A 15,875-nucleotide genomic window follows, 5' to 3' on the forward strand; every position below is an offset into this window, starting at 1 on the left:
GTACAGAAAGTCACTGGCAGAGCCAAGAATGGAATTCAAGTGTCCTGGATCATAATCTCATGTTTTAAGCACAAAACGTCATGGTGTTGGGTTTTTTTCTAACATATTTGTTACTCTTACAACAAAGCTACCTTTCAGAGCTCCTTTGTAGGATTCCCCCGGGGTGTGGGACCTGGCCATCCTGCCCCACTTCAACACCTTATCAGCTCCAGATGAAATATTCTGCATGTAAGCAGGTATGTAGCTGCATGAATCCATATCACTGCAGTACTGGGTTCAGTAACGGATTCAAATGAAAGACTAGAGCCAAGGACTTGTCCTGCAAAATTACTTTTGAAGTGCTTTATGTGTACAATGCTACAGAAATCAACAGTGATACTCATTTAGACCTGTTCACCCCCTCACCCTAGCTTGAATCCAGGTCAGTTTTGATGGAGTCAATGGAACAGCGAAGGTGTAAAAGATGCATATTTACATATATATATAAAATTAGCATTGCCTGAGATCCATTTTTCAGCTGTTTGCTTAACTTCACCAGTTTAACCTGCAATTTATACTGAGTAAGAGAAGAACCATGCTCCTTTTATCCACTGTAGCTGATGATACTCAACAGCACTTTGTTTACTTAGTATATTGCACATTCATTGAGCCTTGTATCAATAAACACTGCATGTGCTGACACCATCTGTACCAAATACTGCTTCATGGACAAAGCTCATTTGCAGATACGCCTAACACTCAGGTACAGCCCATTTCACACAGTTAAATGCCTTACAGCTTTTTGACTTGCTACCTGAATTAAAACTATGGCAGGCCTGCTAACCTCTGTTAAAAAAATCACATACACACACTTGTACTCGCTATTAAAGACTTAAGTTCACAGAGGCAGAGAAGAGTGTCTATGAGCACTCGTGTATTTGTGAATGCATGCATATGTAATGTAGAGGAGGGCTTGGAAAGACGCAGCTTGAAGCAGTGATGTAAATGTGAGGGAACCAGAGGGTGGTTCTTGTGTAGTAGAAGAGGCCGTGAAAAGACCATGCACCTTCCTGCCATGGAGGTTCATCTTAAGAAGGGAGGGCTGTCCCTGCAGAGCTGAGCCCTCAGCACCTCAAAATAGCTGGTGTCACTGGTGTCATAACCTGGGAAAGACCTGGGTAAAGAAAGGCCTGGGCAGCATTTGGGAGAATGGTCTGTCGGGACACGGAGGGATTTCTTTTCACAGCCTGCTCTGTTTCTTCTCCTTTGCTACACACACCTGTTACACGTTTCACCTCTCTGCTGGTGTACACACACCTTCCACATCACACATTTCCAAACGCGTTTGCATGGCATGTCAGCTAACCTCCTCCAGACTGGCACAGAACAGTGAGTGGTGAGAAAACTGCTGCTCACAAGATAGGGTTTCTGTGGTTTAGGGTTATGTTAATTAATTAATTCTTTTTTATTTTTGTAAGTCTGCAGCTGCTAGTTTTGAAACGACCAATCCTAGAGCTGCAGAAGTATGAAAGAAAAGGTAAGAAATCAATGGAAGAAATAGACAATCTCAGTGGGGTCCTGACCATGTACTGGCTGCTATTTTTTTAAAACACATAAAAATTTGGCTTATGTAAGGAACCATCTGGTATTTAGGCCTAGTTGAAATTTTAGCTGTGTGCGTGTGCTCTCTGTATGAATCAATGGAGCCGCTTTGCAGGCGCATGCACGTACTCTGCTGGACTCCTTCACCAGGCAGTCCAGGGCACTGGCTGCAAAAATCTGGAAAACCTATTGGACTTCACACCCTTCTTACTCCTTCTGGACAGCTCGTAATGGTCTCTGAATCTAAGGGAAAACATGCCTGCCCATCACAGCTGCAATGCTACAAACCCACATTACAAGTAAGTGCATGACCCCAAAGATTACTAGCTATACCCATGCCTCAGGAACATGGTAGAAGGTTGTTGAATGTTAATAAAGAACATAATGGCAAGAACCACTGGGTTTCTTTCTGTTCATTACATTGCATTGCAGGATGTGACTGCACTGAGATCACTGAAGCTGCTGCTTGTGAATAGAACTGAAGTCAGTCCCCACTTTTAAGAGCATCTACTCCAAATCGACCAGACAAGGCAGAGAGGAAAGGAAGCATTTGCTTACTTCTACAGATGAGAAACTGAGATACAGAGAGATGAAGTGAAATGCCTGAACTCATACAGGAAACCTGTGGCAGAGCAACTAACTGAACCAGGTTGGGCACTGCTGAGGACAAAGACTGGAGTCAATTAACTGCTCACAGATTTTTCTGACTCACCAGAATTAAAAAAAAAAAAAAAGGCGTTGCAATCCCAGAATTGCATCAGGGAGGGTTCTTCCAGTGTGTGTTAATGCCAAGCACTAGGAACAACATGTGCCACTCCAGTGACTCATGCTGGGAAGACAAATTCAAACAGTAACAGGTGCAGCTGAGGGCTAAAGAATAACTGGGAGAAGGGGGGTTTATGAAAGAGATTAGAAGATTTTGTTTTTCACAGCAAAACAGAGAGAGGTATGGCAGTGGTCTGTAAATACACTGGGGGCATAACGTCAGGGAAAGGAAAGTGCTGTTTAAGCTAGTAGTGCTGGCATGAGAAAGGTGTGAATCAGTCATGACCAAATGCCAGTCCAAAATCAGAAGAAAGTATTCAAACCTCAGAATGAAGAAGTTACAGAAATCCTTTTCAATGGGGAGCAGTGGTGGTGGAAAGAAAATCCATCCATTCTTTACAGAAACCTTGAAGAGTTTGGGAAAGGAATGATAGAGCATGGTCATGTCTGACAGCAGAGTGGAGCTCAAGAATTGCTTCCACTCTGGAGTTCAAATTAAGTGCCTTAACTTTTCTTCACCCCTAAGGAATTTAGAAGAAGAATCTTGTTACAACGGTGCTTAGCACAACAGAGACCACTCTGGTCTCTAGGCGCTGCTGTAGCACAAATAATTCATAACACTAATGATCAACCATAATTACCTCCTTCCTGAAGTAGAGATTACATATGAGAATACCAAAAATGAAGAGCAGGGTACTAACTGCAAGCTTATTCCATCCGTTAATGACCACCCCATATTCTGTGAGAACAAGAAAACCTCTGCTCTCAAATACAGTGGTGCAAATCCAGAGGATTCATTGCAAACAAGCTTGAACTTCAGTGCATTGCTTTCTCTTTCTAAAGGGGGTGAACTCTATCTGTTAAAACCTTTGCCCACTGCTCTGGAAGTGCTGTGAAGGCAAAGGATCCTATAACTGTAAAGCTGGGTTTCGGATGCCCTGCAGAAACCAGCAAGTGGACAGAGACTAGTGTCATCTTTAATACTTACATGCAGAAACCGTGTGTTCCAGGCATGAGTCTGTTGGGGTTCAGAGTTAAAAGTGGATATACCCTTTTCCTACCAAAAAAGCATCATGTGGTGATGCCTATTGGGTAAGTTTTTTACACAGCCTTCCCTATAACACTACTCAAAATCCAGAGGACCCAGTATAATTGTCAAGGGGAGGACAGAGCTGCTTTTCAGAAGAAATGGACTAGAAGGTACTGTGGCAAAGCCCTGTTCCAGATCTTCCTCTGTAAAATTTCTGCATGGGTGAGAATTATTATTTTTCAGTCTGGACCTGTCTGTGCTCCTTCTTCCACTTTATGCAACGCAGAAGGCAAATTGCAGCACAAAAACAATGTACTGTGAGATTCTGCACAGACGCTCGATCTGCGGCAGGACGGCGAGGAGCTGGAGTTTGGGCCACATGCCATTGCAATGGTAGCAGTTTCCCTTCGGCTTACTAGAGATGTCTCAGATTTCAAGTACAATCTTAGTGTCATAAGGGAATTCACGATCACTCGGATAAAATGTAGCACACACAAAATTTGCACGCACACTTGTCTGGTAGAAAATGGGATTCAGAAGAAATATGTGCAATTAAAAACACCCCAGATCCTGATAAGACACACTGGTTTTCTCTGTGCGCCAGTTCCTCACTTAACACAGGATCATTCTTTCTCTTGTCACAGTGGAGCTGTTACAGACAATTTTGGTAATATTTGCGGGATGATACTTGAGAGTTCTTGCCTAACAAATCACTTCAGTACGTGCTTATTTTAAAGCCTGGTTGGTTCTAATGAAGTAAGTTGTATTAGTTTATGGCTCTTAGAACCAGAATATAAATATTTGTGCTGTGGAAAGATATACATGTGCATATTAGATCTAATTAAGGAAGTATGTTACCACGCATGTCACATGAATTTAGCGAGCAAGTTCGGGTTACGAGTGTCATCATCAGAAAAATTATTCTTGCTGCAGCAAACCATCTCTGAAAGACCACAAGTTACACAGACTGTAGTCTAGATCCTCAATATGCCTCAAAGACACACACAGCAACTGTGATACCTACTCAAAATAACTTTCAGTCTTTTAGGATCAATTTATAAGTGGTGATTTATCCTGCTTTTGAGCTTGTACATGTATCGATAATTTCTGGCTCTAGTGGTTTTTCTGCCTATCAGTGATAAAACTCATGTAAGGGTGTTTAAGGTCCACCCTCTGCTACAAATCCCTGGGCAATTCTAGTGCCAGGGACTTGTGAATGGCCACCAGGACTCTTTGCATCTCTGATAGTGACTTGCTGAGTGACCAGTTGCTTCCTGCATTTCATTTCCTTATTGGTTTTTTTTTTTTTTTCCTTTGCCTGCTTAGATTATGGGCTCTTATTCCATCTACGTGCCATGCTTCGTCTTGGTGGGAGCCTCTGGGGACAACTACTATAATACAAGGAATTAATCATACGAGTCACAACTTCTGGTTCTAATCAGGAGTCAGTCCTAAAGGCTGATCTGCAACACGACCCTCATGGACAAATCCTCAGAATTTAATAGGGATTAAATCAATAGAGTTTTTATGGAAATTGAATTATACTGTATAGAAATTGTTCCATAAACAGAACACAGCAGAAAAGGCGAAACGTCCTTGATTTTCCCCTGGATTTTACAGAAGGGATATAATTTTCTGATACCTTTCCCTATGTAATCCAAAGTTATTTGATTAAAAATTACATTTTTCAATGTAAAGTCATAGGATTTTGGTATTACATGAGAAAACCTCAAATCAGTACATTGAAACCTGCAGAAACGCAATTCTGTAGGAGGGTGATGATGTTAATTCTTTTCCTTGCTTAAAGCAACATAGATCCTGCTCCTCCCTTAGGCTTGGGTGAGCAGGGCTCCCTGGAAACTCTGCCTTCTTGTTAGCTGATGTGGTGCAGGAATCCTCTGCTGCTTCAGTCTGTTTTAACCACTGCCTATCTAGCTACCCTTTCAAGTTTACACACCACACACATACATTAAGGCATATATAGAAAACAGGCCAAGTCCAGAATCTTTTATGCTGTTCCATATTCTGCCATTCCTGAATGTTGATGGTTTGGATAAATGAACCTTGGTTATAAGCTACCTATTTCGGAGAGGCTGAACTTGCAAATTCATATGCAGATGGCCAATAGGCAGCGCAGCTTGCAGTTTCCCCTCTCCTTTCTAAGCCTCCTGAGCTCTGGTGGTTTGGATAAATGGGTAAACTCCAAGCATGAACAAATTGCACTGATTTCAGTGGGAATTTGCAGATATCCAGTGTATATTTCTCAGAATCAGGCCCATGTTTGCACTTAACTCTGTGCTAACATATAACTCCATACTTCTGTAGTTGCTATTAGTTGTGTTCAGAAGCACTTTTACATGCATCTACTCAGTCCTGATCCGAGATCAAGTGATTCTTGTCATTCAAGTGAACAAGAATTTGGGATTCTTTTAAAGAAAAAGCATCAGCTCTGACATGTGGAGATCATGAAGGGATGGTGCATCTCAGCAAAACAGTGTGCTTGTCAGCTAGGTGGGAGGTAGTAGCTAGGGGAAAGTGGTGCTTTCCCAAGGGACAGGCTCCTTACTTCATGGCAAAATTTGGATTTTGCATTGAATCTTTCATATCCATAGCATGTTCCTAATGTGACTGGCAGGACTGAAATAGAACTGCAGCCCCATAACAGCTAAGGGAAACAGTTGTTAGAAGAGAGTAACTGCCATTCAGTGTGGTGGTTTAAGAGAATCATTCCTGTTAAAATGCATAGGGCTGCCAGTTCCAGTATGTACTAGGGCAATGCCATTTGTACTGTATATGTGTAGCTGTTTTGGGGAGCATCTCTGCCAGTGGCCTACATATTTCAGGACACAAAGTTCCAGCCCCAAGTTCAAATACCAAATGAGTTCACGCATACAAGCCCGTGCAAATCAGGGAGATCTCAACACCTGATTATTTCCTTTAGCAGAACATTAAAGATCCTGTATCTCTAGTAACATGCAGAGTCTTTAGCCAAGATTTTCCTTTTCTGCTTTACTTGGGTAGACTAGAGCACGGTGGCTGCCCACTGCTCTGGAAGTGGCTTCGTTTCAACAGCAACACAGTTCTTGCCCCTCTGCAGTTGGCAATGCAAAACTCAAGTAGATATGAAGAGGGCACTATGACTCTAGGCAGCCTGACTCAGAGACTGGGCAGAAAAAAAATAAAAGGCAAATGTTCGATGCTAACATTATATGAAGTCCCAAGGAGATTTGGAACAGGAGCAGCAGAGGAGTTACAGTTTCCTTTGTTCTGTTAAAAGGAAAAAGGAAACACATCAGGAAACCAGACTGTGGAGTACAGGAAGTCTCACTTTGGCTGATAAAAAGGAACTGATGTGAGGTTGGTTCAGATGCAGTTATAAGTCAATCAAGCTTGGAACAACAAAAAGAGCTATTCAGAAGAAACTAGAGAGCCAAATTTCTGCTTTTAGCTGTAAAAAGGGTATTTTAACCTCTCCTAATCTTTTCCTTATCTTCTTTTTTAAAAGAAAGCTGCTATAAAAAAATGTTCTAATAAGAATTTTCTCATTGTACAAAAATCAGTTTCCCGAACTCACTACACCTTCCACTGACCCCACCATACCTTACTCCGGTTTCCTTTTTTCACTCATCGACCAACTTAAAAAACTGTATTCTTGCTGATTTATCTCCTCCTCTCAGATCAAAACCAGCATTAGTTAGGAAGGGCAGTTTTTTTGCTGAGTGAGAAATCGGCAAATGACTAATTAAAGGCTCTCCTGCCCGTTATGTTATTTTCACTCCCTCTGCATGATTGACAAGCATGAGCCAGTATGCTAACGTTCAATTCCTGGGCGTGCAGCTTTGTCAGGCTGGGGTGTGGGTGTTTTATAATTTTTTTTTTAATTGTTTCTTACTCCTTTACAGCCCTGTGGTCGGTTGAGCTCTGGGTTAGTCTCTGCTGGAAGAACAGGAACAAGATATATGCCAATAAACCACTTAGCTTAGCTGTATCCATGGCATTTACTGCAGGAGCCTCTACTGAGCTGTGTTTCTGACTGTATTTTAAAAAGATCTGGAAAAGAAAGAATGCTTGGTACACATGAAGAGCCAGGGTCATTTTCTTTACAGCATCATACCAATGCTGAATAGAAGCAAAGGCTGAGATTTTGCAAGACACCTGTGGGATTTAGCCTTACTACTCCCATCTATTTCCAGCGACAATTGTATATTCAATGCCCATTAGCCAGTTTTGCAAATCTTAATGAACAGGTTTCTACCCAGAATCAAAGTACTTTGTTAAGCACCTAGAAAGCAGCCTGGTTTTCAGAGGGAACAGTCACCTTCAAAAGCTAATGTTACAGGCTGACAGTACCTTTACAAATCAAGCTTCTTGCTTAGTTACATAAATATGCACTTACATACCTATATTTAGGGTTCTGGCTTCAAAACATGGAAGCAAAACAGAATTATATATATTAAAGTGTCTCTGGTATCAAATACTGATGGTCCCTGTCAGGTCATTATTTCAAAGTTTTGCCTTTGGTGCTGTTTGTCACTGGAGAAACAGAAGGTTTATCAGGACATACTTAAATGTCTTTAACAGTAACATACAGTAACATACATCTCTTTTGTTTAGGTCTCTGTCTTACAGCTAAAAGAAAAGCTTTTCGTAGCGGAGGTGGGGGAGGAGGGAGGTAACGTTTGTGGCTTTACTACAAGAGACAGGTTTCTAGATCAGTGTTACTAGCTGTGTAGATATGCATCAGTAATTATGTGGCCTGGGTAATGAGAGGAAGAAAGAAAATAAGCAGTAGGTGCATTAATATTTTGAAGGCTTTGATATCTGGAACTCAGTAGAGTAGATTATACATCGTCCTGTACCATACATTGCTGTTTATGCAATTTAGGTTGGTGATAAGTTGCTTGATTGGCACCCTGACTGCCCGGGTGCTTGTGATCATGCAGTACGCATGTTAGCAAAGACTTGGGTCCGCCATCAGGCGAATTATTTCCAGAAGGAGGCAGAAAACCACATTTGCGTGGTGATATTTTAGTCTGTATTTTCAAAACCAGCTATAAATATGCACTCGCAGCCTTGTAAGAAAACATTTGTTCACTCAGAAAGTGTTCTTAGGCATCACCCGGGGAAGTGTGACAGGGCTTTGTATAACTGAGAAGTACGCTTGCAGGCAGCTCTTTTTTTTACATGCCAGTGCTACATATGCATTGGACACTCATGTTCACATGTGCACGAGAGCACATGAGAGGCACAGACACTGGAAATAGATCTGTTGTTCAATTCAGAACAAAAGATCTAAAGAGAATTTTACATTTGGGGGGAAAATTGGCTTCAAACCAAGTTGCAGAGCTGAGCTTAATGTATTAGACCTTTTTTTTCTAGGCAAGCCATGCACACATTCATGCATGCTCTAGTACTAACACCATGCTTCTGCAGCATTAGGTGTTTAGCAAACCCACAAATATCTGAAAATCTGAAGTTAAGGGTCCCTTGGCTCCTTTAATTTTCCTGCTTGTGCATGTTTGCGCTGAGATAGGACCTAGGGTCTTTCTTTAAGTGGTCACGTAAACTCAGGCAGAATGAGAAAATTTCGTTTTTCAAAGGCAGCTTATGAGGTGCTGTAGAAGAACTTCACATGCTGATGTTTTACAGGGGGAAAAAGAATGGAAGATGTTCTGTTTATATGTTCATAAGTTCTAGGCCTGATCCTTCTGAGAAGATGTGAACTGAAATCAAGAGGAAAGCCTTCCGTAAGACCAAGAAGAAGACACCTGAAGAAAATAAACTCTGCTTCCTGCAAAAATTGCTATAAATGCCCTTCCCCCAACACATCTCACCTTATCAGCGAGTCATCTAAGACCTCACTTCAAGGTGCAACCTTACCCTTTGCTTCTCTTGATTTCTGTCCCTTTCTCGTACTACTCCAATGAATACTCTTACACACCAAAACTCCAGCAAAACTCTCCTTAGAAGAAACGCTGCAAGGAGTGACAGAAACCGGACCTCACCCCACTACCACCTTACAGCAGGAATATCACAAAATTAAAATAAATAACTATAATAAAAGCATGAAATTCTCAAGACATGCATGCTACTACTTAAAGTGACCACATCCTGTCAGGGTAAAATCCACAGTGGTAGAGAGAAACTATACAAGGCTCTCAGCACCTCTTTAAAGCCTCTGAGTGAAACCCCAAGTGCCTAAATTCTAAGCAGTTGGTGCTGTTTTGTTGTGTATTAGGTTTGCTTCAGACTAATCTTCCTTCCTAGAGCAGGAACAATTCTCCTACAGAGCAGCAGAGCTACTCAGTTTACTGACTCCAAAAAGACTTTTCAAGTGTTTTACTTGCATAGCAAATGGGAGTTAGTACTGAACACCTCGAGTCGACAGCACCCAGTACTACAGCATGATTGTAAGCTCATACTAAGGCAAAATGCATTTGCATACAGATCTTTGAGGGAAAATGAAGTAGCATTATAAAAATATCCCAATTACAAAATACTTCTAACAGGTTTTTGCTGTGGTATATTAGAAAGCCATGACGCAATATAAATATTACCTGAGTAGAGACTAGGGTATCAGGGAATATCATCATTTATGTCTTGGAAATATCAGATGGTTTTGTTCAAAATTGCTTTTGAGGGACAGCAACATGGAAAGTCTCCAGTGAGCAAGCATCTTTGTGATTTTTTTTTTTTTTTTTTTAATCTGGAGATGAAGAGTCTTGCCCTAAGAGTCAATGCCTTTTTGCCAGGAAAGGCAATCTCCAAAGGGCCAAAGCCAGGGCAATTTAAAAATGGCAAAACAGACATTTAAACTTACTCAAAAAGGAAACATGTTCTTAGTTCGAGATCTTGATGGCCAAGTTTCAGGACGAGAGGCGAGCGCCTACAGTTCACAAATGACAAGAAACAGTGATTGCAATAGAAACCCTACTCCACCCTTTGCTATAGCAACACCAACATACAAGTTGTCTTCTCATGGAAGGAGACAACTATGGTTGTCATCTACTCGAGTAATGTAAAATTTTCATTGAATGCCCTTCAGATGGTCGATCTCTTATGTCCAGAACATAAGGGTAAACATCTTTTCACAGAATGAAGGCAGCAGTTACACAAAAAGTGTTTTTTTTATTAACAGTCAGGGTTTGGCAAGTGTATTTACTTTAATTATTGTCCACATGTAAAGTGGAACTGAAACAACTAAACCAGTTTGAAACCACACCATTTGTTATTGTGAGGAAGTCCATGCATGGGCATCTTGCTGAGATTAGATGTACCCTTTTTTGATTTAATTTGAGGCAATGAAAACCAAACCCCCCAAACAGAAGGTAAATTAAGTCAAAGCGGGATGTTAACCCAAAGAAGATGTGATCTGAAGTATCTGGAGGCATACAGTAAAAATGTTATTGACTATTTAAAATTAGTGCAAACACAAGCCATCCTGAGTTTCACTGGCTCCCAATCATCTTCTGCAAGTGTTGTTCACAGAATATGAACTGAATATGGAAATGAACTAATAAAGATTTGCTGCACTTCTTTCTCCATAAAAGACCTTAGAGCATTGCTCTAGAGGTCACTTTTCAGGCCAGCCAGTCCACCTCCCCTGTCAGGTATTAAACAGATTATTTGAAGAATGCAGCAAAAATTGCCTCCCACCACCTCAGTAAGTGATCTAATTCCCCTCAAGATAAATAATTATTTGTGAAGAAATAAAAATGCATTCTAGACCTGGTGCATTGGCTCAGCAACATCATATGTGATGTAAGTCAGTGCATGATGGGGAAAGATGACTTACAGTCCCAAGTTGATCTCATAATATATGTTTATATCTATGGAATTCCCTGAGCTTTGGGTTAAAAAACTCTGACAACAACTTCAATTCACACTTGCACGCATGTCCACAAAGGATGCAAATATAGTCCAGGATCATCATGTGATTGTGAGCCCTTAGGACAGCTCGAGGCTACAGTGGATTTACCCTTTTACTGCAAACTTAACTGGCAGTTGGGCAGGTTTGCAGTTAAATTATTCCACATAGGCAAAACCAGCCATGAGAGAGTCTGTCATCAAAACTATTTCTGAATGGCATAAAAACATTAAGAGGAAAATACAGGCACAATATTGGGGATCACAGGGTGAAGGGAGAGATTTTTATAGTAGACTGGACTCAGACTCCTGCATCTGCCAAGTGTGCAGTTAAAAGTCTTTGGCTCAATTAAAACAATTTGTCCATGGAATAGTTTTGCATAGACTTGAAAAAACAGTCACTTGTTTTGTTTAAATTGAAGACATCCACCTGGAACGCGTAGCCCTCTCCCATACCTATTCTGCGCTGCATAGCATTTATCTCCTACACAGACAGGTATATTTCTGAGTTTATGGAGGGAAGCGCTTCTTAACCATGCCAGTACACAGATTTCATCTGGTCCCTCACCGTGCTCTTGCTCTAGATAATGAAAGCCTTTTTCTGTGTTTTTCTTGCTCTGTAGTCACTCATGTGCATCTTTCTGCCGTATTATTTCCCAACACAAATGCACAGCTTTGAGAGAAAACAGTGCATACAGCCTACAAGAGAGCAGATCTCACAATACGATTGCTTTTAAATTGCTTTCCTCTGGATACAGTACAGGTTTGCTTTACTATGTCCTAGAATATAGAAACCCTACCCTGAAGCACAGGTTATATATAGAGCTCAGCACATTAAAAACACTTAAGCATCTGAAGCCACATCCTCTCCCCTTGCCCTTCACCTGAGACAAGCTAGGCAAGGTGGCCTAACCCCTTCCTTTTAGTGGTGAGCTGCAGCAAATCTGTTGATGCGTAGGTCTGATAGTCCTTGGAAACCCACCCTTTTTCTCCCCACTAAGAAAATTTGCAAGAAATCTCAGATGAGGGCACTACAGGAGCAGTGATCTAAATGCATGGTCCAGAAAAGCGGTAGATTACAGGAGGCAGCAAACAGGACATGGGGACCTGCAGCAACTTGCTGATGAGCCTGGAACTGCTCAGTAAATGAACCCAAGAGGAGACCCTGGTATGTCTGGATGCCGTCTCTCTTAGCTCAAACAGCCAAGTTATTTTTGGACTACAAGTGAGGCAGGACAATATAAGAAAAGGCTGCAGAGCAGTCAGTGGGCAGATCCAGGAGCCGGGACAGTGACCTGGGATGCGGCCGAGTTCCTCCTTTCGCCATGGCCTCCCCAACGTGACTGTAGGCCTAGCTGCTAAGCGATGCAGTTCCTCATCTCCAAACCGGGGGGGGCGGGGGGGGGACGGGACCGGACGGGACTGAAAGGGGGTTAGCAATAATACTTTGTAACACAGGGTGACTGGGGAGAGGAGGAGCTACCAGTAGGCACCACAAGCTATGTGGATCATGGAAATACTTCAGCACCTTTCAGAGGATGGTGCGGGGGGCTCGTGGCCCGTGCAGAAAAGCAAGTCCATGTGTGCACCGCAGCAAACGTACAGATGGGAAATTTCTGCACTTTCACTGCACAATATTTAGGGCTCCACAAATCAAAGAAGGTTGTGGTGCACTAAAAGTATCCTGAATGAGGCCTGGGTTACTTTTGCTACAGATCTGAGGAGGTGATGGGGGAAACGTGTCTTATTCCTGCCATACCTCCCAAATTTTGTGCTTTCAACACTCCTGCTTTCTCTCCTCCTTTCCGACATTCACCCTTTCATTCCCTCCTTCTTTCCTCTTTCCATTTTCTCTTCCTGCCCATCTCCTTCCCCCCCCCCTTCTTTTGAGACCCTTCTAAACAGTGCACTTGTCACAAGCTGCAATCTAAGGGAGAAGGTTTCAGTTCCTGCCAGTGTGCAGCCTCTTTCTCCCCAGGTCAGCAAAAAAAAACCAACAAAAAAGAAAAAGAAGACTTTTAAGAAGAGATCAACACCCCACCCAGGCGATAAGGCATCTTTCGAAATCCTCCAAACCAAACACACCCACAGCGTCTCTCGCTTCAAGGCTCTTCTGTTCGAGCTGCTTCTGTACTACAGTGCTCCCTCAAGAAGAGCCCGTAAGAACTGCACAAGGGTGTCCCCCCCAGCAAGAAAGCCAGTCCTCTGCTGCCTGGGCTTTGAGAAACAGCGTGAGCCACCTCTAGGTGCTTGGAAAAGGCTTGGTTTAGCTTTGCAGAGGCTGACGGACTGGCTGGTTGGATGGGGGTAAAGGAGGGGGAACCGCTCTCCAAGTCGCAGCAGCGTCCTCGGTTGCTCAAGGCCACCAGAGGTTGGTTGCTCCGCGGTTTTTTGCCACACTCTTTGCTTCCCCTTCCCCCTGCCTCGCCCCAAGTTAGGGTGAAGTTTCTCCTCCAAACCGCCCCGTCCCTCGCTCCCTCCCCCCCCCAAAATAAAAAAAAATTAAAAACCAAAACAAAACCGCTGGAGGAAACGCACGGGCGACCACCAGCACCAGCACTGCCTTTCGAGCAGGGCCGGGCGAGGAAATCGGAGCCAGGGGCACACATCCGAGGCCAAGCTCGGAGCCGCTCTCGCCTCTGCCGCCTCCGAGCTGCTCCCGCCGCCGGCCCCAGCCTCCCGCCCCCCGGCACCCCGGCTCTCTCCGAGGCGCCTCGCAGCCCCGGGGGCAGGAGCTGTCACTGCCTTTCCGTCGAGCCAGGCGGGTCCCCGGGGCCCCCTCCTCGGTCCCGTCCCGTCCCCCCCACCTCCGCGGGGGGCAGGCAGGCAGGCGGCTGGCCCCGCACAGCCCCGCGGAGCGGGGGTACGAGCCGGCTCCCCGTCGGCTGCGAAGCCCCTCGGGCAGCGGGGAGGCGAAGGGAAGAGCCCCGACACGCTGCGAGCAGCGGAGGAAGAGGAGGAGGAGGAGAGACCAGCCGCTCCGGGGCGGAGGGACGGAGCCGGACCCCGACCCCCGCGCCCCATCCCAACACCGCCCCCCCCCCTCCCCAGCTGGAGGGGTCCCCCAGCCCCTCCTGCCCCCCCCTTACCTTAATAGTGCCGTCCATCTAGAATAACTTCCAGCCGGTACCAGCAATATTCCACACATTGACCCGGTTTAGCCTGCAACCGAAGCCTCCTGAAGTTTTTAATCCTTCTCTCTCTTTTTGCTTTTCTCCCTGCCCTTCCAGCGGTTTTGCTTTTCTCTCTGTATCCCCTCTCCTCCTCTCTCCCTCCCTCCCTCCCTCTCTCTGTCTCTCTCTTTTTTTAACTTTGGTTGTTGCAGCAGAGCGAAAAAGAGACAGTTAACCGGATGAAACGTTTTTTTCTGCTAATTTTGGGAAGTGAAGTCACTCGAGAAGGAAACTTTCGTCTCTCCGCTGGTCCTGCCTTCTTGATGAAAATATATATATTTTACATACAGGATATTTGCTCCATTTAGATAAGAAGGGGCAGAACAATAGCTACCTCTGTCAGCTCTTGTTTGTCGCTAAGGCAGCCAGTCCAACGCAGACCTTGCCTTGCACCCCAAACCGTATTAGCGAGCGCCGTGTGTCATCCCACAGTTCAGTTTAACATGTTTTTTGCAAATTTTTTTTCTTTTGGCTGGAGCAGCTTTAGCCTGACTCACTGAATTTCCGTCTCTTCCCACAGATTTTTTTATTAATGCGTTTTCCAGTCACAGGCAAAAATTAAGGGGAGAAAACCGTAAATACATTTTGGTCGCGGCAGGCAGAGAGAGAAAAATAAAAAAGTCTGGCGATTAAAACGTATTTAAAACACACTCCGGCCCCTCTCCTTCACGCCTCCCAGCAAGGAGCATGAGACGAGGGTCCAGTCCCTGCCAGAAATGAGCGGTAAGTGCAATAATGCAAGACAGACAAACGACTCCAGCAATTAAACAGGGGCTGGAAATGGGGCTGCAGGGAAGTGGACGGTCTTTTCCACTTTCACCCCTTCCCTTCACTCCCAGTCATCTGGAGGGTTGGGATGTCGGGCTCTGAAGCAAAGATACTGAGATGGATGGATGGATGGATGGAAGTCCATCCATTTCATTTCAGGGGCTGGGAGTGCTTTCCCCAGCGTCCTCTCACAGTGCAAGTTTCTCGCTAAGCTGTTAAAACCCCACTCAGACAGGGGCGGGGGGGGAACCCAAACAAACCCAACCCCAAAACACTTTATAAGCTAAAAATGACAAAAAATCACAATAATTGTCAGAACAGCTGAATTTTCCGTTCCCGGATGCCGTGTCAGAATGGGCACTGCAAAAAAAAACCCAGCCACCAGCCTTTAAATCTCATTTTAGACCTGGCGAACCCCTGACGTGCAATTCTCTCTTTCATTCAAACGGGAGCGATCACCAGAAGAGAAACGCGCTTTCCTTTTTCCGGGAAAAGCTGAAACCCTCCAAAGGACCCGAGGAAAGGAGAGAATACCCGCCTGTCCACTCACTCGCTTCCCCGCCCCCCCCCCCCCCCACTTGCAAAAATAACAAGCAGCTAACAGCGGAACACATCATGCAACACTTTGGGCGTCCTTTATTCCCCACTTCTGCAAACTGCTGCAGCCCGAGGAAGAGAGCAGAGGGTGGAAT

General features: G+C 44.2%; 1 protein-coding gene across 5 annotated transcripts in view; it reads right to left on the reverse strand.

The window, feature by feature from the left end:
- The window catches only part of FLI1 (Fli-1 proto-oncogene, ETS transcription factor), an 88,883-nt gene that overhangs the window by 60,527 nt on the left and 12,481 nt on the right, over window positions 1–15,875 (reverse strand). The window contains exon 1 of one of the 5 annotated variants that reach the window (XM_069788207.1): window positions 14,332–14,618. The exons of 3 other annotated variants lie outside the window; for them this stretch is intronic. In XM_069788207.1, the coding sequence (XP_069644308.1) occupies window positions 14,332–14,349 (18 nt within the window). In that variant the 5' untranslated portion in view covers window positions 14,350–14,618. Of the gene's footprint in view, window positions 1–10,196; window positions 10,217–14,331; window positions 14,619–15,875 lie in introns of those variants that run through there. One more of the 5 variants, XM_069788209.1, reaches the window with a different exon arrangement.

This window comes from Haliaeetus albicilla, chromosome 7 (assembly GCF_947461875.1).
Source record: "Haliaeetus albicilla chromosome 7, bHalAlb1.1, whole genome shotgun sequence".
Lineage (NCBI taxonomy): Eukaryota > Metazoa > Chordata > Aves > Accipitriformes > Accipitridae > Haliaeetus > Haliaeetus albicilla.